Source organism: Triturus cristatus, chromosome 7, assembly GCF_964204655.1.
Source record: "Triturus cristatus chromosome 7, aTriCri1.1, whole genome shotgun sequence".
In the NCBI taxonomy this organism is placed as follows: domain Eukaryota; kingdom Metazoa; phylum Chordata; class Amphibia; order Caudata; family Salamandridae; genus Triturus; species Triturus cristatus.
In genome coordinates this window covers 614,342,449-614,364,295 of record NC_140590.1, presented here as the reverse complement: position 1 = coordinate 614,364,295, position 21,847 = coordinate 614,342,449, and the positions used below count along the sequence as shown (strand labels likewise).

Here is a 21,847-nt window from a genome sequence, read left to right as displayed (position 1 = left end):
CGTGCTACATCGACGACCATCTACGACGCTCTCCCTGCTCCTTGCAGTATCCTCCACTGCAAATGAAACTCTTCACGATGGACTTGAGAAGCTAACTTTATTAGATGGACAAACCTGGTCCCTGCATCCCGCCCACACTCCTTCGCAATCAGCCTGAACCTGTCACTGTCAACTGGTCTTGCACGACCAGATAACCACAAGTGAAGATTGTGATTTTAGGCACTATACTTAAAGGAAATCTTTGAAATTGCGTATCTCCAGGTTTACTCTTTGGGTTTGTGTAATTGTGGTGTCAAATAATTTAATAATTATTGCTCTATTTTTCTAAACTGGTATAGGATTTTTCTTGTGTTTTCACTTTATTACGGTTTGAGTGATGCAAAAATACTTTGCACATTGCCTCCAAGTTAAACCTGGCTGCTTCTGTGCCAAACTACCAGGGGATTAAGCACAGGTTAATTTAATGACTCTGTGACTTACCCAGCCAAGGATTCTGGCTGTCACTTGGAGTAGGGTTTCACTCCCCTAAAACAACAACCCAGTTTCTTATAATACACATTTTCCCCTTCTTGGACTGGCGAATGGCACATTTTCAGAGACCTAGGCCAGAGAGGACTGTTCCAAAGTGAAGCAGGGTTGTTTTTAGTAATACCTCATTTTTTAAAGATTAATTTAAGGACAAGTTATAAACATACAATCCTCAAATGCAAAATTGCTATAAAGTACAAGATGCATCCAAATTCTAATACACTTTACTTGGTGCGGATTACAAACCTATGAATGACTGAATCACAAATCAAGTTTTCCATTGAAGCAGGTACATATTGTACTTAATTATGAAAAGTGCAGAGTACAGTGGACACAGCAATTGTAACCAGTTGAGATGATGTTCCTCTTAACGGCAAATGCACATACCATAAACTGGAGCTTATTAAATGGGAGAGTAAGATACATGTCCACCAAAACCACCCAACACCTCTCTCTGGAGGTCTCTGTGAAAGTAGTCAATGGAACAGACTTCTTACCTCCAATAAGTGGATGGCCACTTATTCAGACACCCAAATATGCCAAAATCTAATAAAGATTTGGAACTTTTTAATAGAACCAATTCTACAAGTAAGGAAGGATAAGACAAGATTGATATTAAAGGCTCAATTACATCAAGTGAAGGATTTTGTGAACTGGCATCACAGCAGTTTCAAATTGTAAGGAAACATTGCAAGTAGCCAGTGAGGTATTCATAATGAGCCTCCATTGGCTCAAAAACAACGGGAGTAGTTGCCAAAGATTTAAAGAGCAAAAATGCAAGGAATCAATAGATGTACCGATTTACTACATTTAATGCACATGCAGCTCAAAGGTCTCTTGATGTGTGTCTTTTAGGTATGGATTTATTGATATGGCCTCGAGAGAGCTTTAGCAAGCCTCACATTTTCTTAATAAAAATGTATAAATGAAGAGCGGCTTTTGGCCAGCCCACATCATCCATTGTCTGCTCAAGTGTCATTTGCTTCTGCCCACTACAGCATACAGAACAGGGTAACACGTCAGAAGACTTCATCCACTGGCTTTCTCCTGCTGTGGCAGCATTTTGTCTTATTAAATGTGCCAGCCGTCCGAAAAAGGGTGCACTTCAGTGCTCGGGTTGGTGTGCCAAGCTGCTGGATCCCTCCTATATTGTAAATTTTTTTCTTAGGGTTTATTTCTGGCATGTTTAAAAAAGAAATGTAAATTTAAGAATATGCTCATTTACCTAGGCTAGACATATCTGTTTAAATAATGAAAGGGTGGTAATTTACCCAATGGCTGATGGGCATGTTTTGTCAGAGTACAAGATTGAAAAATGTTGTTGGAACTCAGTGTCTTATGCCATTTTCAGGAGAGACATATTCTTACTCCATAGGGCATGTTCTGGGTGTTTGATGGAAATTTGGAGTCCGATGATCAGGAGCAAGTGTGCTTATATATGCATTTAAAGATTAGCCAACCTGACAGAGAGCCACTCTGAAGAGCAGTTTGTTTTTGTGACATGGTTCACCCCTGACACCTAGCAAAAGCAAGATTTTAGGGCATTCTGAAGTCAATAGAATTGAAATTCAGGGAGGCCATCACATAGTAAATTAGAGCAATGGATCTTGAAATGGAGAGCTACGCTCACCACCAGAGATCTAGGGAATTGGATAAGACAGGCAGGATATGCTTGAAGACATTCTGTTAATGAAACCAACTACCAACAAAAGAGCCTCCCTGAGTGTTCAAAGAGATCTGACCCAAAGGTGTGGTCTTCAACTTTTAACCTTGTTGGGGGACAAAAAACTGATGCTTAACGAAGACAAGAGGGATTAAGTATGCCAACTTTGGGCAACCTTTATCTCAGAGATATGTTCAATCTTCAAGCGGTTAAGCTTTAAATACTATTCTTTCATTCAAGACTCGCCTTTTTCCAGTATTCCCTTGCCGATACCTGCAATATATCTCAAGAGAATACACAAGATTTGTACAGAAAGTGGGTGAGGAGGGAACCCCTGTGGCACCCACCAAGAGGCACTTCTACCGCCTATAAGATTTTTTTTAAGTGAGAAGATGAATGTGCTGGTTCAGAGAGGCCTAGAATCACCTTCAAGTGGCCAAGCTGAAATGGGATTCGACTGAAAACCTACTTAATAAAACAGGATGGTCAACAGTGTCAAAGGCGAGGCCTCCAGCAAGACCAGATGACATCCTAACTCTTCATCAATATTAAGATATCATCCCAAAATCAGAATAGGGCGCCAAAGCTTTACTCCCGGGCCAATTACCAGATTCTAAAGTCAATAGACATTTTTAGGTATCAAGATTCCTTCGTAATGGGATTTTAGCCAATACTCCAAGTGTGGTGATAGGTCTGTATTTGGCAGAACACAAACTGTAGGCAGATTTCAGTGCCCCCATTTTAGTAACACCGAGTAGAATTATTCTTAAGAAAGCAATTGATAGGAGCATGCAAGAATGCATGCTCTTTGTGTAGCAATTGATACAGGATCTGCTGGGAATTCAGTAGGTTTTAATATACATAGAATACTTTCCACTCTAGTAAAGCCTGTAGGAGATAAGAGCCTGAGAGAAAAAAGTAGAGGTCCTAGTATGTGGTGCAAGCAGGGGAGTAGACTGTTTATCTACCAAGTTAGCCAGCCTCTGCCTGATTTTCTGTATTATGTATACAAATAAAACATTCAGTTTGTTGCACATGTAGGCAGAAAGGAGATTACTTGAATTGTCATCAGTAGGAGCTGTAGCTAATACAACCCGCTTAAGCAGGTCTTTTGTTTTTGCTATGATGTCAGTCCAGAACAAGTTTGTGTCAAATGTCAACGATCGTTCTGTTCCAGTACTGGAACACAGAATCCTGAAGGAATTTATTCTGTATTTCACGGTTTCTTTCATCTTGACTCAATCCTATGATTGGCTTGCGTCATGGGTTTTAGTGGAAGACAATACAGCGGCGTAATATGCGTTTGACCCCTAGATGTGGAGGTAGACAGCTCTAGTGAATCTATCATTTATGCAGTTGGAGAATATCTCAAATGTCTCGCTGCAAGATCTGTGTTGGTTCAAAATCTGTAATTACAAATTCAAATCCAAGGCCACCAAATCGGTGTTTAAATCACCCGCAGTTATCAGTCTGTTCACAGGAATATTACACTGGGCAAGATGGTAACTAGTCATGAGGAAATGGAAAGAAATAATATACTGGTTTTACCACAGCGACCTTACCATATTACGGTAGAGACCCCATGAACATACATTTGGTTTTTAGTATAAAAAACAAAAACAAAAAATACTTCAAGAATATGCCCTTTGAAGTGTGCAGATTCTTGAACGCAGTTGATGAAATCCCATGCCTGCCAATTCCTTGGACCATGCACGGCTAGAGAGTTAAAAGTGTACTCTCCTTTAACTCTACAGAGAGGACTAAGGACTGAACACACCCAACACTGGCTATTTTTGACATCTCAAGCCTCCTTCTCTAACAAAGCTTTCATGTTCTCCACCCACTTCTACTCTTAGATGCCCAACACAGAATCCTTTCTGGCAAGTCTCTGCCCACTCGGACCAGAGTAACTATTGCACACTTCACTTGTTTCAAAGGAATAAATGCTCTTATTCTCCATAAGAATAACGTTAGCAGATGATCATTCAGGAGGCACATACCTTTCTGCTGGGCATTGGTGGAGCAGAGATAACAAACAGATAGGTTATTCCTTTCGAATCCTATTGGGCAGGAGAAACAGGGTGATTCTTTCTGTTTTTTGTAAAGTAGTTTTGAATGTGTCAAATAGCTCCTCTGCAATCTTGGGCTCTGCAGCACAGACAAGGGGAGATGGAGGTTGGGGTTTCTTGACACTGTAAAAGGAGTGCATGAAACTATCTGTTGAGTTTTTTTTCTCTGGCTGTGGCAGACACGGTAGTTGTAAAGGCAGGTTTCTCTGTCTGGCCCTAGGGGGCAGTGAGCAGAAGACTGTCTATGTGTTTGGGGTGGACGCAAGTGATGTGGGCTGATTAAGCCCTCTAGTCCAGAGGCCAAGTAAGATGAAGGAAAGCATGTGCTACCTTTACCATCAAGCTCCTATTAAAGACCACTGTTCTCTTGAACATGCTCATTGGTGTTATTTTATGTACCTGCAATTTCTGTGGACTTACAAGTAACTGGTACAGTGTCCACGGGAGTTACTTTACTAAATCAAAATGTTGAATTAGATCTATAATGAAGAAATCTCGCATATATTTAATTTACCATGTGCCCCGCCTTCAGGATCCAGTAAAAGGCAAGGTTTTCATAAGACTTGCGGAAAGCTGCTGTGTATCCAGGTGCTGAAGATACATACAGAGGTTGCCATTTCAACTTTCTAAACTGATCGATCGGAGACCATTTCAGCTTCTTTAGCCACATCTCCTGACCTGAAACACAAACATACAAGACATTAAATTCTTACCTAATTCTAGATATCACTTGGTAATGATCTATTAGTAACTATATAATATTAAGTTAAATCATGCACCACTGGGTGTGCCCATTTTAGACATAAATATACAAATCAGTCACAGAACTGACTGTTACTGCTAATCAGAAGTCTGTCTCTATAAAACATGGACATCCCTTCATGTAACACTAGAGCAGCAAAGGATTTCACACAGTAAAAAGAAAAGGAAGATTTGGAACCACATGCACTTTTTTTGCTCCGCCTAGCCCAATGCTAGTGTTTGTTCTATTTAAATACAACAATAATAAAACACATGGTCATGTAGAGATGATGCAGTCTTCCTGAGGAAGAAAACTATGCAATCTAATCCAACTTCTTGAAACCTGAAGTCACCAGATGGCACGATTTGGCAGTCTTAAAAATGATCATACAGCTCAAACTTCTTACAATTTCTTAATGGGATATGACGAGTCAGTGCAGTGTCTTTCCATACATTGCATGCCTACAAACTCCACTTTCTCTCATTTCGAAAGAAAGTTTCCATGCAGAGAGAAAGGACATCACCACATTCTCTTGTACACACTTGATTCCTCTTCCTATGGAGAGGTTACAAAGAAGAAAGAACTGGAAGGTGGAAAAAGAGCAGGAAGCCCAAGTTTTAACACAAGAGATTGACAGCACAGTCTACCATGATGTAGATATACCCCTTGAGAGTGCATGCAAATCATTACATACAACCCTACTTGGGTGCAATGCTTACAAAAAGCTTTGTGGATATGCTATAGTGACCTGCACATCGTAAAGTACACAATAGTAATAGCACCAAAGAGTAACAACATTATTTGCGCCAATCAATCATATTGGGTGCCGAACATATGGCCAAATACCCATCCACCAAGAGTATTAATAATCTCTGCAAATAAGAATTCCAAAGATTTTGAATCAATTAAGAAGGCAATGCGGCACACATTGCCTTCTTAATTGGGTGCAATGCATGTTGCTAATAAGGAGATCGTTTTGGAAAGGCATCTATGTGGTTTTAGTTTTGGTGAAATGAGCCGGACCGTGATGTTCTTCTGAATCCAGCAAAATGTGGACATGCAAGACAAAATTAAATGGGTTGCAAATACTCCGGAGGTACTGGTAAGGGAGCTGCACAAAAGCAACTGCAGAGGAGCCAAAGAGATCTGGTGGGTCCTGGTTAAGGACCATATATACACACCGTGTTCGCTTAACATGAATATATTGCCTAATATTCTTGAACGACTATACAAGAATTCTAGGAAAGAACACATGAGATACACTCTACCAACCTTCATAGAAATCAGAGAATGTAAAGCAAGAAGATCCGACGAGTTCTTCAAATCACATTGTGATGATGGAAATGACTTCATTATTCTAAGCAAACATGGCTATAAGAACCTCAAAAGGGCAAAGCTCTTTTTAAGAATCTGTTTTTGTCAGCCACTAAAGGCCTGTGTTGAGTTAGAGACAACCAACACAGGCCAAAACTCTACTGTCTAGAAGGCATCTTGGCAGCAGATAACTTTGAAATGAAAAATGGAATTTCACACAAGAAATGGCATGAAAACGGTTTATCACTTGTATACTTGAGCAAAAGGTTCCGGTATGTGAATTTCTTTAAGCATATGGCAGCCACCTTTAGATGGCTGCTTGTTTTCCTTTTTTCCCCATTTAATTTTGGGGCATATGATTGCAATAAAGTTAACCATCCCATTAGTTTACTAATACCAGTGATACCACTAATAGCCAAGGTTTGCTCTCTTTGCATCTTATACTACAAGGTTAAAATGTGATAACATAACGTTAATTATGGGGCACAGTACTATATTGCAATTAAGTTGATAAAAATGCTTTGGGGATATTTTATGTACTATATATTGTGTGGTCCTCGTTGATAACAAAAACATCAAATAAAATATTCAGATTAAAGTAAAATAGCATGTTTCCGGTGTTTAAAATGCCTGCTGTTTAAAATGCCTGCTGTTTAAAATGCCTGCTGTAAATTAATAATCAGTCAGAATCTTAAATCACAAGACTTAAGCGGAAGCATGAGAGCTAAACCGGTTTTCTAGAAGTGGAAGGGAAATCGGCAAGTCACCAAGACAGTGAAAGTGGAAATGGCTACACTGGTTGTATTTCCACTAATAACTCGAAAAGACGCCTGTTTATTGCTATCCATCTACTGGTCTTACATATGCAAAGCAATCAAGTTTCCCTTGTTTCTGATGCCCAAAGCCTCTGGAGACACCTATGACAATAATAAGGCAGAAGCTGGTTTCAATCTGGGATGCTCTGGGGTTCTAGGAAAGGCATACAGGCCTCATACCTCCTGGGCTTAACCTTTAAGTTCTCAGGCCAAAGTGAATGTCTATTAGCAATGTCCCTTAAAGTAGGTTTTTCAGAATACCAAGAGAAGGAGGCCTCCGGTAAGTCTTTGGTAAGAGGATTCAGCCAGAGAGGTTGCTTCAATGCATAAGGTTCATAAAAAAATCATTCAATCTTTCATGAGAGGATTGGATTTCAGGGGGGACAAGTAAGAGGTCCAACATCAAATGTACCCAAGGCAGCAGGTATTAACCAATATGTGGTTGGATGTGCCCCCTTGAGCACGTATGCACCTAGCAATGAGGAAGGGTGGACATTTTATGCCTGGACCCATCCTTAGATTTGTCTCTGGAATTAGGCTGCATTTTACCACTAGCCTCTAAGAATTCCTTGGAATGCTGGTGAGTGGGCAATACGGATCACATAACTTTTTGAAGGCATCAGCTTACAGTCACAGGGTCTACTTCTGGAGTCAGTTTAAGATTATAAAATTGACCATTAGCAAAATACCTGTGGAAGCCTCTGAAGGCCCTCCGAAATGCACCCAAACTCAGGATCACCTCCAGTAGGAGATAGTTTATGCAGTACCCTGGAGCATACTCCAGGTCATAGCAGGTGGACTCTTGCTTTGTGGCAAAATCCTTACTCTTAATGTAAGAGCCAAAGTAAGACAGCCGGTGCAGTACCTTAGAGCAAGCTCAGGTGCAAGACTGTTTATTAGGGAAATTCCCAGTGGCGGACCGCTCACCGGCCCCTCCCTATAACTACTGCTAAGATAGTTTTTTTCTAAACTAAAGCTAGGACCAATCAATTAATTCAATCCGAAGAATTAAGGAAAGCAAAATAATGGCAGATGGCACTTTCCTTGACAACCAATCTGGGATGGTTAGAAATCCAGGGCAATACTAAGTTTCATGGTGATGAGTTGTAGGGGGTGTTAACAGTATCTAGTACAATGACAGGCTACCAATGTAGCTTGAGGTCCCAGTCTCCTTTTGGCTCATCTAAGCGGGTCTTCTGTACTTTCTTGAAGGCATCAAAAAAAGCTTACAAAGACACATTGCAAGAATGCAGACGGACCAGTGGAAGCTTAGCCTTAATTGAGGTGCCTTCTGAAGAGATGCACAATCTGGTTGAACTCTTTCTGCATTTCTTCCACAGAATCAGCAAGAGATTTGTAGCATGCGAGTGAGTAGTCAATCTTTTACTGAGGAAGAAATGAAAAGAAAAAGGCTTCTAAGCGTCGATTGCTCAGGCCATAAGATGGAGGGAGTTCAACAATGAAATGGACCAGCATGTGCAAATAACAGGCACACATTTATCACATCTAAAATCAGGACGCTTGAGTAATGAGCAAGGCACACTCAGTGACAGTTTGCAAACTCAACCGAAATATTGTTTTATCTATAGGACAGAGGATGCCGAAGCAGCCATGAGGACAACCCCACATAGCTAGCTAGAAGATGATCTACAACATGATTGAGGAGTTATTCCATCGCCTACATATTTCGTGAAAGGTAAGCCTGCTTCATCTCTGACAAACTATCTCTATAGGGTGCTTGTACTTACCTCCCTTCAGCTTCTGGTGGACCAGAAGACAGTTGGTTGTAAGCGCTCAGCTTTGAGCTTGACTTTGTTGGCTGCTGGAGCTTGAACTCATTTCAAAATGGTTGGAATAACTTTTGAGCTGCTAAACTTCCAGAAATATTGACAATCAAGTGCGGGATCCTTCCTAACTCCTACAATAGCTATTGTTGATGGCAGTGACTGCTGTAGGTGCCCCTGACAGAGTAAAATCACAATTTCTATGTTAAAGGCACAAAAGAGACCTGACCCAATAACTTGACAACTGCCCCAGTGTATGGTCCGGTAACCAGTAACACGAATATGGCTCAATCAGAAGCGGACGTCTGTGCCACCTAAACATTGCCAGGAGCACCTAAAACTTTCCTTTAAGGTGGTAGGTTTTCTTTTGATCACAGCATTGTCTTTTTTTTTTAGGTGTTACCCATTTTATACAAGGGCACAGACTGATTTTGGCAGGGATACCATTTTTCTTCATTATCATCTCTGGGTATCGAAAGGGGATAGAACCTGTATTGCATACAGCTCAACATTAAATGACACATAAGCACTATGCATGAGGCAACTACTATAAACAAGCTTTGGCTTAGCCAATAGGCCTCGCCTTTGGGACCTTATAAGTGTTTAGCCATGCAACACTTGATGTTGTTGCACCAAGGATATTGTGCTGGATAACTAAACACTTATAAGGTCCCAAAGGCGAGCCCTATTGGCTATGCCAATGCTTGCTCTTCAAGTTGGCTGGTATGGATCTGTGATGATGAAAAGAATAATGAAGATTACTTGCAAAAAAATCTATGCTTAATTGGTCTTTTCTTGATCTACAGCTTCTTGTTTTTTCGTTGTTTAACAGTTGTTTCTATAGAACTAAGCAAAAAACACTGTTTCTGTTCAACAAAGCAAAGTGACTGTGTAGTGTCATAGTGAATATTCTGCAAATGTGCAGTGCCTGAATTGTTATTAAAAATGTGCATCTCTTCATCAGGGTCCTTGGCACCTGGTGCCAGATGAGGTCTGTGATTAGAGCAGACCTGGATACGGTGACGTTATTCATTTTATGCTGGGTTAGATTTTATTTCTATGCAACGAGTCAGTGCTAAAGGTCCTGTAAAACTTTTTTTTCTATTTATTAAGCTTCGCTGGGCATGAACATTTCAGGCCGTGTTTACACTGAGTGGGATGGTTCGTCACCGGGTTAAAGGCCAGTCTTCTTGTGATGTTTGCCCAGCCCAGTGCGCGAAGGCTCGAGAGGCCTTGCAGAAGTCCTGTCGCCTCTCAGGTGCCGTCCCAGAGAATGCAAGCACCGTTCTTCGTAAATGCCAGCTAGGGGCAGCAGCGTACGCCCAACTCCGGTCATTACCCTGTACCGTGTCCAAAGTGGAAGCGGACGGCTGTTCCTGAAAAGCCCCCGATGGTCGCAATCTTGGGAAACATGGCTTTCGGGGAAAGGGGGTGGCTAGGAATGAGAGGAGTGGAAACATTCGCAGCATCGTCGGTATGTTTAGCAGTCCTAACTGTGAGCTCCTTAAAAAATACATGGTATGTTTAGAACAATTAGTGTGCTAAGAAAGCCACAGGTACAGAGGAGTTTCAATGTAAATGAAACAAGCATTGGCCGCGCGGCCGTGAAAGAGACACAGCCGCGGCCGTGGAAGTGATCGCGATCAAGCGCGGCGAACGAAGCGATCTATGGTGTGGGAGGAGAAGAAGCAGGAGATGTGTGAAAGATGGCAGCTGCGTGCGTGCACGCAAGCTTGAGGCCACCAAAAGCCTGTGGCAGCACTCTGAAAACCCATACACTAAATTTCTCGCAGAGCAGCGCATGCGCTGGCTCAGCGAGACCTAAAAAACAGTTTAGGGTTGAATGTGATCTTGTGCTTCGATCTGATGGCTTTCCTTAGGTATCATAATGTTACGTTTATCCTTTAAATTCTCTCATAATCTGATTCTTAATGGAAAGTACCAACTGGACACTGAATTCATCGTGTTATCCTGCCTTCTGGGTTTCTAAACCTCCCCGCACAGCTCCTGGAGCATTCTTTAACTGTTCAACCCCTCCATTAGGGGTAAGCCAATTGGTCAAAGGCAGTACTTGGCCGTTAATTTGCAGTACAATAATAATATTGTGGCTGTGGGACAACGGTGGTAAAACACAAGAGTAGTCCTAAAATGTACTAGTCACTTCGGTGGCAGGCGCTACACTACCAATTCGCTCTGACATTTTTAAAGATTACCCAATACGATAATGGAGCAACAGTAAATGTCGCTCGCGCTTTTTTCATTCAAACCATTGTAGGACAAAGCAGTCACATATGCCCTCTCATTTGCAGGGCCCAAAAAATTGACACCTTAAAACAGGAAAAAGACATCTTAAAATAGATAAGCCCAAGCACCTCAGAGAACATTCCCTAAATTGTGTGTTCAATATACAGGAAGCACCCAACCTTCAGTATCAAGTTCCAACACATGACGATGCGCCTATTGAAGCACATTACTTACCAACCGTGTCCACAATGAGATCCAGCTGACCGTTGTACACCGTCACATTGACTTTAGCGGTCAGAAGCTCATCCACTATGTCAATGACTGGTTTCATGAAATCTTCCGCCATGTTCAGAAAAACATCACCGGCTTGTCCTAGTTATACCATAAGAATGAACAACGAAAATGTCAATGTTCTTTGGTATGCAACTAACAAAATGTGACAGTCAAGGTTCCATAGGGCAACTGAGTAATATATAGGTTAGAATAGTATTTTACAATTGAAAGCTACATCCATTGTGGGGTCATACAACTGCTGCCTCTTTCTGCCTTTCTTTTTAAGTCCTGGTGTGTTGTGGCGCCGCCAACTTCTGAACTGAACACAAAGAGCCTTTCCTCATTATTGGAATCATTAGCGGCATGCAGATGACGAACTTCATAAATGTGTACAGCTTGTTTTATCTGCTGTAGGAATCAACATTTTCAGATTTTTAAGTAACAAAATGTTTCCAATGTTAAATATTGAACATTGAAATAAAGCCAATTCATTCAGCAAAAAAGTTTCAGCAGTTCAGTTACTTATTACAGATAACTGATTACATGTTGTGCACCTCTACTTAGGAGTAGAGCCAACACCCCCTTTAGGCTGAGGTGGATGGAAAGCAGAGAGAGCTGAAGTAATGTTTTTAATACACTGTTTTGCCCACCGAGGCATTCTTATTTGCCTAAAGGTCAACATAGTAATGCTTATCAAATGTTTATGTGGAGGACCATGTTGCCGCCTTGCAAACATCCAAGAGTGGGATGTTGCAAAGCAAAGTCCCTCTTTTCCGAGTTGAATGAGCGTGTGAAAGGTCTGTGAATTGTTGGTGTGCATATGAATAACAAACCTGAATGTGCTAGACCCCAGTACTTAACTTGTGCCGGTGCGTTTGCCAATGCTCAATGCTGGCACTTCTTTCTAAACATTATCACGTATTTATCCAATATAATATGGTGGCGCTGTGTCTCTATTTTTCTAGTTGCAGAATCAATCAGTGGAATGTTTAACACTTTAATATTCCTTTTAGAACTGATAAAACAATACGTAGGTACTGCTGTCACTGGCATTTGGCAGCAGCGGCATGTGCTGTAGGCGCTGCCAGCTGCAGTGGACTCCGGAGAAATTCTATGGGCTCTGGCACTTCAATTTTCACAAATTGCGCACGGTCAGTCCCTCTTTGGAAATGGGCTGATCAAGGCATGGGGGGCCCAAAGGAAACAAACAGTTGCTCAGTTTTACGTACAGGCTTGGTTCCATCTATCAAGTTCCTTAGTGCTCTCTGACATAATGTGACTGCAGTGCTCTCCCTGCATGTGCATGGAAGACTATTTTCTCTTTGCAGACAGGAATGAAAAGGTTCTTCCATTGTCGGCACCAGGAAGTCACAGAGTCTGCTAAAGAAATTGACTTCCGTTAAAAGGTGGGCGCGCCAAAAGGAGGTCCGCTAACACTTTTGGCCCAATCACGAGTCGAGCTTTGGAGCAGCTTCACTGCCTCCACTCTCTCTCTGACCAGCCCCCCCCCCCCCCCCCCCTCTAATTCTCCTACATCAGGGGAGCTGGGGCGCCGGCAGGCTTGTTACATTTTGGTAATCGGTGTAGTCAAAATACACAAAGCCCAAGGCGTTGGTCAGCTCTTTTGCTGCACCCAGCGGGGTCCCACCTGCATTGAGGGCCTTTTTGCAAAACTGGGATGACTATGCGAGCAGTCAAAAAATAAAAAAAATAAAAAAAGAAAAAGAAAAAAGAGGACATTGGGATATGCAAATAGTACTAAACCTAGGTGAAAAAAGCACACTATAATAAGCAACATACAACAGACTAAAGAAGCACAGCAGAGGAAAAGACCCCTGAAGACAGGGGTTTCATAGCAAAGGGAGCAGATAACATGGTCGTGGCCACAAACGTTTTGTTCTCCTTTGTCTCCCATGTAGCAATTACACTGCTTTTGAGCTAGAAACACTGCTTTTAATTCCAACATACTGATGTGAAGGTGCTGTTCTATGAAATGGGAGATATGTGTTCCCATCCCTAAAAGGAGGAGTTTGCCGAAAGTGTTATGTGGCTGGGGATCTGCAAAGTGTCACCCTAATGTGAGCTTGTGTGTTAAACCATAGAAGTGTGGCCTCAATTTAAGGCAACAACACTGGCTCGTCTTACTCCCCAGAAGCTTGCACTCATTGCGACACCAAACACTCCAGCAAAGGACAAATCTGCAGACTTGCATTGGGAACTACCGCCATGAACAAAGCCATCATGCACAACAAATTTATCAACGTTTTCCAAGTCAGAGATTGTCTGTTCTGGAAAATTGTCTGTGTCAGTATATGAAATGTATGTCCTCTCTCCACTGTTGAAAAAACATGTTTTTCTCTAATGATTTATTAACGCTAATAATCATACACCGGTCATCAGTAAATTACGTTGCGGAAGCTCTATATGAATTGTAGCCTCTGTCATGCCCTTTGCGGCTATTTCTGAAACTTCATATCTGAAGTAGTGGTTTAGAGAGGTGTCCTATTACTGTCCTTGTTGCTAAAAGGACTAAGCACCTCGGTAGTCTGTCCGCTAGAGGGAGGTACTCGCTCTGTTTGCTTGTGGCATTGGAAGGAACATGGTTGCCGTACATTGAATATTAATACATATTTTTTAACTGAAGACTTATCAATTATACATAGATCAGCAACAGGCAATAGACTGTAGAGCAGAAACTTACCATGAATTGGAGTCCCTGCCGCACCATTTATTGATTCCTCTAAAACCTCCTCTCTGAAAGTACTGGTTTTGATTTGTGTTCGATTGTTGCCGAATGTGTGGACTACCATTGCAGACCTTTATTAGCCTGGGACGGTTTGTCGCAGTTTGTTAGCGGCGCTAGAAAGACTGTGGTTGCTGAAGGTTTCCCATGGACTTAGAAGTTTGGTGTCCTTCATAATTATTTCATCAACATGTACGTCAACTAAAATGACCCATTGAATGGTCTGTGGCCAACCAATATTGCTGTACTTCAAAGCCGAACCCTGAAATACGTTGCCAGATGCGGCAACGTAAAATGACACGGTCATTCATTTGACCATATGCGGTTTGAGAGAGCAGCGCATGTCCGTTTTTAAAAAGATTTTTGTCAGCCACAATTTCGTCTTCTTTCGTCTGATGTTGGAGGATAACCTCCGCACTGGGCCCACTCCCAAACTGCTATGAATGTCATTCTTCACATATATTTTTCTAATAAAGTTAGCCAACATGTATCTTGTGGTATATGTTGGCCGCAGTTTATTTTGTATAATATGTAAGAATTACTTTTTGCGTTACAGTACCGTGGTCATAACCCACTATGACCAGGCCATGAACTAACGTCACAGGATGTCAAATAATTTTGACAAGCTCATAAACCATAGACATGACAGTTCATTAATCAATCGATTTAGCAGTCATGAATCATTTTGACAAGCTTGTAAATCACATGACAGGTCATCAATCAATCAATCAGGGAATTGTAAGCGCGCTACACACCCGTGAGGGTCTCAAGGTGCTGAGGGGGAGGGGGGCCGCAGATCTGTTTAGCCGTAGAGCCACGTCTTGAGGGTCTTCCTGAAGGTGTTCAGGGAGGGGGCGCGTCTGATGTCTGCTGGAAGCTCGTTCCAGGTCTTGGCTGCAATGTGAGAGAAGGATCTTCTTCCTGCTCTGGCTCTGTGGAAGTGCTGGGTTTCGGTCAGTGCAGGGTTGGAAGATCAGAGGTTTCTTTTGGGTACATGGAAGTTGATTCTGTCGTTGAGGTATTTGGGTCAGTTGTTGTGTAGGCATTTGTAAGCGTGAGTGAGGATTTTGAAAGAGACTCTTTTCTCCACTGGGAGCCAGTGGAGACTTCGTAGGTGTTGGCTGATGTGTTCGTGTCGGGGGATGCCGAGGACGAGTATGGCGACGGTGTTCTGTATTGTCTGGAGTTTGCGGAGTAGGGACTTGTTGATGCTGGCGTAGACTGAGTTTCCATAGCCCAGTCTGTTGGTGATGAGTGACTGTCTTCCTTTACTCAGGGGGATCCACTTGAAGGTCTTGCGGAGGGTGTTGAAGCAGCTGGAGGTGACGGCGTTGACCTGTCGGTTCATGGTGAGTGATGAGTCGAGTACGATGCCGAGGTTCTTGGCGTGGTCTGAGGGAATAGGTGGGGTTCCGAAGGCGGTCGGCCACCAGGAGCTGTCTTATGCAGAAGCGGTGGTACAGAGGACGAGGACTTCTGTCTTCTCTGCGTTGAGCTTCAGTCAGATGTTGGTCATCCAGACTGCAACATCTTGCATTCCTTTCTGGAAGTTGAGTTTGACAGTGGTGGGGTCTTTGGTGAGGGAGAGGATGAGCTGGGTGTCGCCGGCGTAGGATAAGATGTTGAGGCCGTGTTGTCGGACGATGGCTGCGAGGGGGGCCATGTAAATGTTGAAGAGGGTGGGGTTCAGTGATGAACCCAGTGGGACTCCACAGGTGATTTTCGTGGGGTCGGAGAGGAAGGATGGGAGTCTAATCCTTTGGCTTCTTCCGGAGAGGAATGATCGGATCCAGTCCAGGGCTGTTCCTTGTATGCCTGCGTCGTGTAGTCTGTCGACTAATGTGCAGTGGGAGACGATGTCGAAGGCCGCTGATAGGCCGAGTAGAATGAGGGCTGCGGAGTGGCCTTGGTTCAGCAGGGTGCGGATGTCATCTGTGGTGGCGAGTAGGGCGGTCTCTGTGCTGTGGTTGCTTCGGAATTGAGATTGGGACCAGTCGAGGACGGCGTTCTCTTCCATGTATCATGTCAGTTTCCTTTTGACTGTTTTCTCTGCAACTTTGGCTGCGAAGGGGAGGAAAGAGATGGCCCGATGGTTCTTGAGGTCTGTGGGGTCAGCTGTGGGCTTCTTGAGCAGGGGTCTGACTTCTGCGCGCTTCCAGTCATCTGGGAAGGTGCCCGTTTATAAGGTGATGTTGATGGTGCGCTGTAGTTCGGGTGCGATGGTGGCCACAGTTCTGTGGTAGATGTGAGGGGGGTAGGGGTCGGTGGGGGCCCCGAAGTGGATGCCTTCATGGTCGAGGCGGTGTCTTCGCCCGTGATCGGTGTCCAGATGGAGATGGTGGGCTGGTTGGTGTTTCTGGGGGGCGGGGGGCCGTCTGTGGCACCTGGTGGATGGTCGATGAAGTTGTCGTAGAGGTTTTTGATCTTGAGGTGGAAATGGGTTCCAAGCTTGTCGCAGAGGTCTTGGGATGGGGTGATGTCTGTGGCTTCGCTGCGTGGGTTAGGGAATTCTTGAATGACACTGAAAAGTTCCTTGGAGTTGGTGGAGTTGGCCAGGATTTTGTTGTGGATGAAGTTCCTCTTGGTGGCTCTGAACTGGTTGCGGTAGTCCGTCATGGCGTCCTTGTAGGTGGTGTAGTTTTTGGTTGTCTTGGTGTTTCTCCAGGTCTTCCCAGGGTCTGCAGGTGCGTCTGGCTTCTTGGAGAGCGGTGGTGAACCAGGCGGCTTTCCTGGGGCGTTGTATCAGTCTGGGATGGCGGTGATGTCGGGGGCGGAGGATGTGTTGGTCCAGGTCTCTGTCAAGAAGGCGATGTCAGGCATGAGAGAGCCAAGTAGGTTCTAGATTACCATGGCGTGTTTGTGTACGGAGCGTACATTGAGGAGGATGCATTTTAGGGTGTCGGCGGTGTTGGAGGCCGTGGTGGAGGTGAGGGTCTGGCGGCATTGGAGGCAAGAGAACTGTCCGTGGATCATGTTCGGCGAGGCCTGTTGGCATCCTCCAAGTCTTCTTGGGTTGAGTGCGAGAAGGGTGGTGGTGTCATAGCAATGGGTAGTGGGAGGTCCAGGGTTCCTGGCGCTGGCCGCGGTTGGGTTGCAGTGGGTGCAAATGCGCAGCGGCCGCCATTATGTAGGGTAGGTGGGATTGAGGAGAGGCTGGGAGGTGGGAGCGGGGGATTTCCAGGGGGGAATTCGGAGGGGAAAGGGGCCGCAGGGGTGGCAGCGGTAAAAGGAACAGGTAGGCAGGAGAAAATAAAAACAGTGGTGAAATTAGAGTAAGACACAGATGGGCACAATAACAGTGGCACAACAGGGAAAAAATTAAGAAAAAAGCGGCTGAGAAAGGTTACGGTGGTTGCAGGCAGTCTGGTCCTTGTTGGAGCGGGCAGCAGCCTCGAACCTCCCTAGGAGGAGGCCGGGTCTGGTGTCAAGAGACGGCACAGCGGAGCTGCGGTGAGAGAATGGACCTAGACCGAGGGTCATAACAGGTCATAACTAACAAAGGCTGACAGGTCATAAATCATTTCCGACATGTCATAATCACGTTCTGTTATCTGTCTACCATACTTGTGGCACCTCATAGTTTGTTGAGGCCATCATACATGCCGTTTTATGGGGTCATAACGTTCCCTGTTGGTTTTTACGCTGATTGCGTGGGGCGTTTGGGGGGTAGCCTCTCCCTGGAGGTAGGGCCCAACTCACTACCTTGTTTGTCCATTTTGTGCCCTGCCATTCGGCGATTCGAAGCGGAGAGTGCAGTCTCCGCTTGCTCCCCCCTTCCGGCCTACTCACCCTGCCGTAAGGCATCCCAAAGTGAGTGGCCTTCCTCCTGCACACCGCCGTGCCGGTGTGCCTCCTCACCAACAAATGTACCCCTTCTTAGCTGCCACACCGCAAGGGAGGCTTCAGTCTCCCTGCCACTCCCCCATCCTCTTTGCCCATTTCCCTTTCTTCTTGTTCTCTTTTAAGTTGCAGCCTGCCACTGACCTGACTGCCCATTGGATGACCTAGAAAACTCTCATCCCTTCTTCCGTAAGATCCACCCCAACCTGGGCGTAAGGCTCAGGGTACCCTGGGTTGATCAGGCCGTGCCAGATGCTCTCCCGGCCATTGGTTTTGCGACATGTGCTGGCTCGCTTACTTTCCTCCTGGAGATATCCACTGCCCTATTTGACAGGGTGCCTCACCATTCCAGCCTGGCAATTATTTCGGACCATATGATGGTGGTGCTGCCACACAGCTTGGCAGCCTCCGCCATGTCTATTTGGATAGATTGGAGGCGGTCCCTCCTCCCGATCTGTGTGAGGCCTCTGCCTCCTAGTTTGATCACCAAGACGTCGAGGTTCCATGCCGATGCTACCTGTAATCCCTTTAGGGTTGATGAAAGGCTGGTTCCATTTCTAGTAGTTGTGTGTGGGGACAGTCGGCTCCCATTTAGCCCCCCCAGCATGTCTTCTCCACTCACGGATATCATAAATAAAAGAAAAGAGACAGTCATATACTGATTTTGGGAGGAGTGATGTAGCACACCGTACTGAACAAACGTATTTGCTTGACTAATGCCAATAAATGGCTTTGTTAGACACCCATACCATGGACAGAGTGGATCCTCTTAATTCCCCACTTTAAGAAACTACCATTGCAGCTGAGCGCCCAGACACATGAAGACACCAAGCAATGAACACTTAACTTTGAGAGGTAGGGGTTCATTAAGCAAGGAGGAACTTTTGCTAGTATACTATCAACCTTTTTCAGCCATGGTTGCTCTGCGCTTAAGTGGGTGGAGAGCCTGCAAGGTACTGCATGGGCATTCTTACATGTTTGCTTGGTCCCCTTCCCATTAGTTAGGCCCCAGCCATGCTTCACTGCCCACGGGCAGTACCTCACTGTTACCATCCTCTAATATAAATGCCCTTAGATCTGCATGGAATTGCCCAAAAAAACACAACATACATAGGGGTGCTACCCTACTTCTGTTAAATACTCTGCTGGGAGCACTACACCACACGTTCACCTAAAGACACAATTCTCGGTCTGCAGCCGTTTCCTCCTGTGCAAGTGTGAGCGATTTGTAACATTGAGCCAGCGTCTCAGCAACCTTATCATGGAGTACAGCCAGTATCATTAAATTCAAACAACTCAATAAGCTGCCGCCATCGATGGCCCAATTAGTAGGCTGCTGTCACGTTGACTTACCCACAAAGACACATTTGCCTGTTTGTACCACGCTTCAAACCAGGAAGGACATTCATGTTGTACGGTCTGTAAAACTTGCTTTTTTTTTTCAACACACAGTAGAAATGCATCGCATGAAGCTACCATCCTAGCTTAAGACATGTGTGCGTGTTTCTTTAGCTTTCCTTGGAAATGTATGGCCACTGCTGTCCAAAAATGGAATTACCAGTTGGGCTACTGCCATAATATTTTGCACGGGAGATGACCTGTCTCATTAGTGCTCGAACATGCACTTATTTTATCATTATTATTGGTTTTTAGGTTTGTTTTTTAAATTGGGCCTCACTATCCCGGAGTGATGTACACACTCTGCGCAGCATGCCAGCCCACCATGGACACTACTTAGATTGCAGATGGCCTTTCTCGAAGATGGCAGTCGGTGGATCGCACTGCTCGAACCTCAGGTCCTGATGCCATTTTCGACTCAGCCTAGAGAAGCCGGCCTTTTTAACATGAAATAAAATTTGCCTCCTGGAGCATGCCTTACATACCTACACAGGTGTGTGCCCACGCCCAGAGAAGTGTCACACACAGGCTCTTTCGGCTTCTCTTATTTAATTATTATTAGATATAAAAGACTTTGCTACAGTAGACGTCACTACTTAGCATAGGCATCTATTGGATCATGCTTGTTTTTTAGTTTGTAGGGACCTTGAAGCCAGTCTTTCAAGTTTATCTGCTGTAAAGCGTTAGCTATATCCCTTTTTGGGGGGGAGGGGGGAGGAGGTGGGGGGGGTTCAGAACACTACCACATCACACACGCCATACAGTATGCATGCAGCCTTTTCCTGCCAGTTCATAGCTCGCTGTCCTATACTATTAGGTCGGTGTCTTATGTCCTGCAAGTAACAAAGGAATCTCTGCAACCAAAGCGATATGTCGGAGCCATCTATTTAAACAATTCTATGATCAGTATGGCATCCTTTCTTCACCGCAGGCAGGTCAACCATCTGCGCTACTGAATTCGGAGTCAAACTACAACTGACCTCCTGCCAGTAGCCTCATTCATCACCAATGTTTCTTTGCTTTTTGTTTTTTTGCGAGAAACTGCTGGTTAGGCAAGGAGCTATGCCTCGGGGTCTTTCAAAACCCATATTAATTCCTAAGACAACCCCCTCTCATGCTCAGGGCCAGGTATGACTGCGCCGACTAAGGCTATGCGCCTTTCATGCATTTCACAACATAGTCGCTTGTCTGGGAGGATGTCAGAAAGACAGAGGACTAGGGGCGTGCAAGAAGAACCAGGGACGCTACTAGAGCAAGAGCGAAATTGTAATGCATTGCAAAGTCATGGCTGCCCCCAGCATGTGCTACAATCAAGCAGGACAAAAGCCAGTCTCTCTCAGGCGTTCTCTTTTTTTTTTTTTGCAGTTGTATCAAGGGCAGACTCAAACCGCAGGTATCAGATCGCTTTACATGAACACCAGTTGCATTACAGACGAACAAATTCAGCTTCAGCGATTTGCCCAGGATGTTTGCGCCTCCCACCAAACTCGAACCTGGTTCTGATGGAGAAAGGACTTGTATAAAAGACTTGCTCGGAAGTAATCCTCTCAATAACTTGTAATACCGTAATAATTGTGTTCGTAAATACTAATAACGCACCAGAAAATCCGCACACAGAATCTAGGGGAAGCTTGCCTATGTGTATTACTAACAAGTAACCCGTGTGTCTCTAAAATGGCCGCTAAACGCGGGATTCTGCATTGCGCATGTGTCTACTGCATCTACGCAGTATGACGCACTATCGCTTGGACGGAAATCTTTACAGCTGCGCAGTTGCTCTTAAAATGGCCCCTTGAAATTCACATGATAATGTGCATGCTTTGCTGAAACTAAACCATGTAAGTTTACTAAAATGCTAATGCGTAAGATTTATATAAGTAAACGGGAATAGAGTAGAGATAAGTGGAATACAGTGAAATCATTTATTTTTTATTTTAATTCCCTTTCTTTGACCTCTCTATTAGTTCGTATTTGGGCCTCCGTGCAGGACTGAAGCTCACGCATCATGTGACCACTCCACATGTGCAGTTGGAATGACCTAGGAGCCGTGGTGCAAAGTCTTGAACGTCATCCAAAAGTAGAAAAGTAACATGCCCTGGGAACAAGCATGATGTCATGATAACGGAAGACATTTTAATAAAACTATATACTTTGTATTGATTAACTTGTGAATATGGGTGGAAAATAAAGCATGGGAAAGTAAATTAGTAGGAGGGAACATAGAACAATGAGCTTGAAGAGAAGTATTAAACTTAGCATGGTGTGATGATCATCTCCTCTTCCCCTGTCCAGAGTTAGGAGTTTCGTAAATTCGAAACATTCAGGGGTGGTACATACCATTAGACAGGTCTAATAGAAGTAGTTTAGTTAGATTAGTTTACACACAGAGAGACGGAGAATGCTGAGAGACTAAGATGCTGTCCGAAATTTGACA

At 44.2% G+C, this 21,847-nt stretch overlaps 1 protein-coding gene across 1 annotated transcript in view; it reads right to left on the bottom strand.

Annotated features, from left to right (window-relative positions):
• Positions 1-21,847, bottom strand: part of SCPEP1 (serine carboxypeptidase 1) — a 201,885-nt gene that overhangs the window by 3,629 nt on the left and 176,409 nt on the right. The window contains exons 11-12 of the mRNA XM_085617186.1: positions 11,394-11,531; positions 4,775-4,938 (exon numbers count right to left, since the gene is read on the bottom strand). Of these exons, the coding sequence (XP_085473312.1) occupies positions 4,775-4,938; positions 11,394-11,531 (302 nt within the window). The remainder of the gene's footprint in view (positions 1-4,774; positions 4,939-11,393; positions 11,532-21,847) is intronic.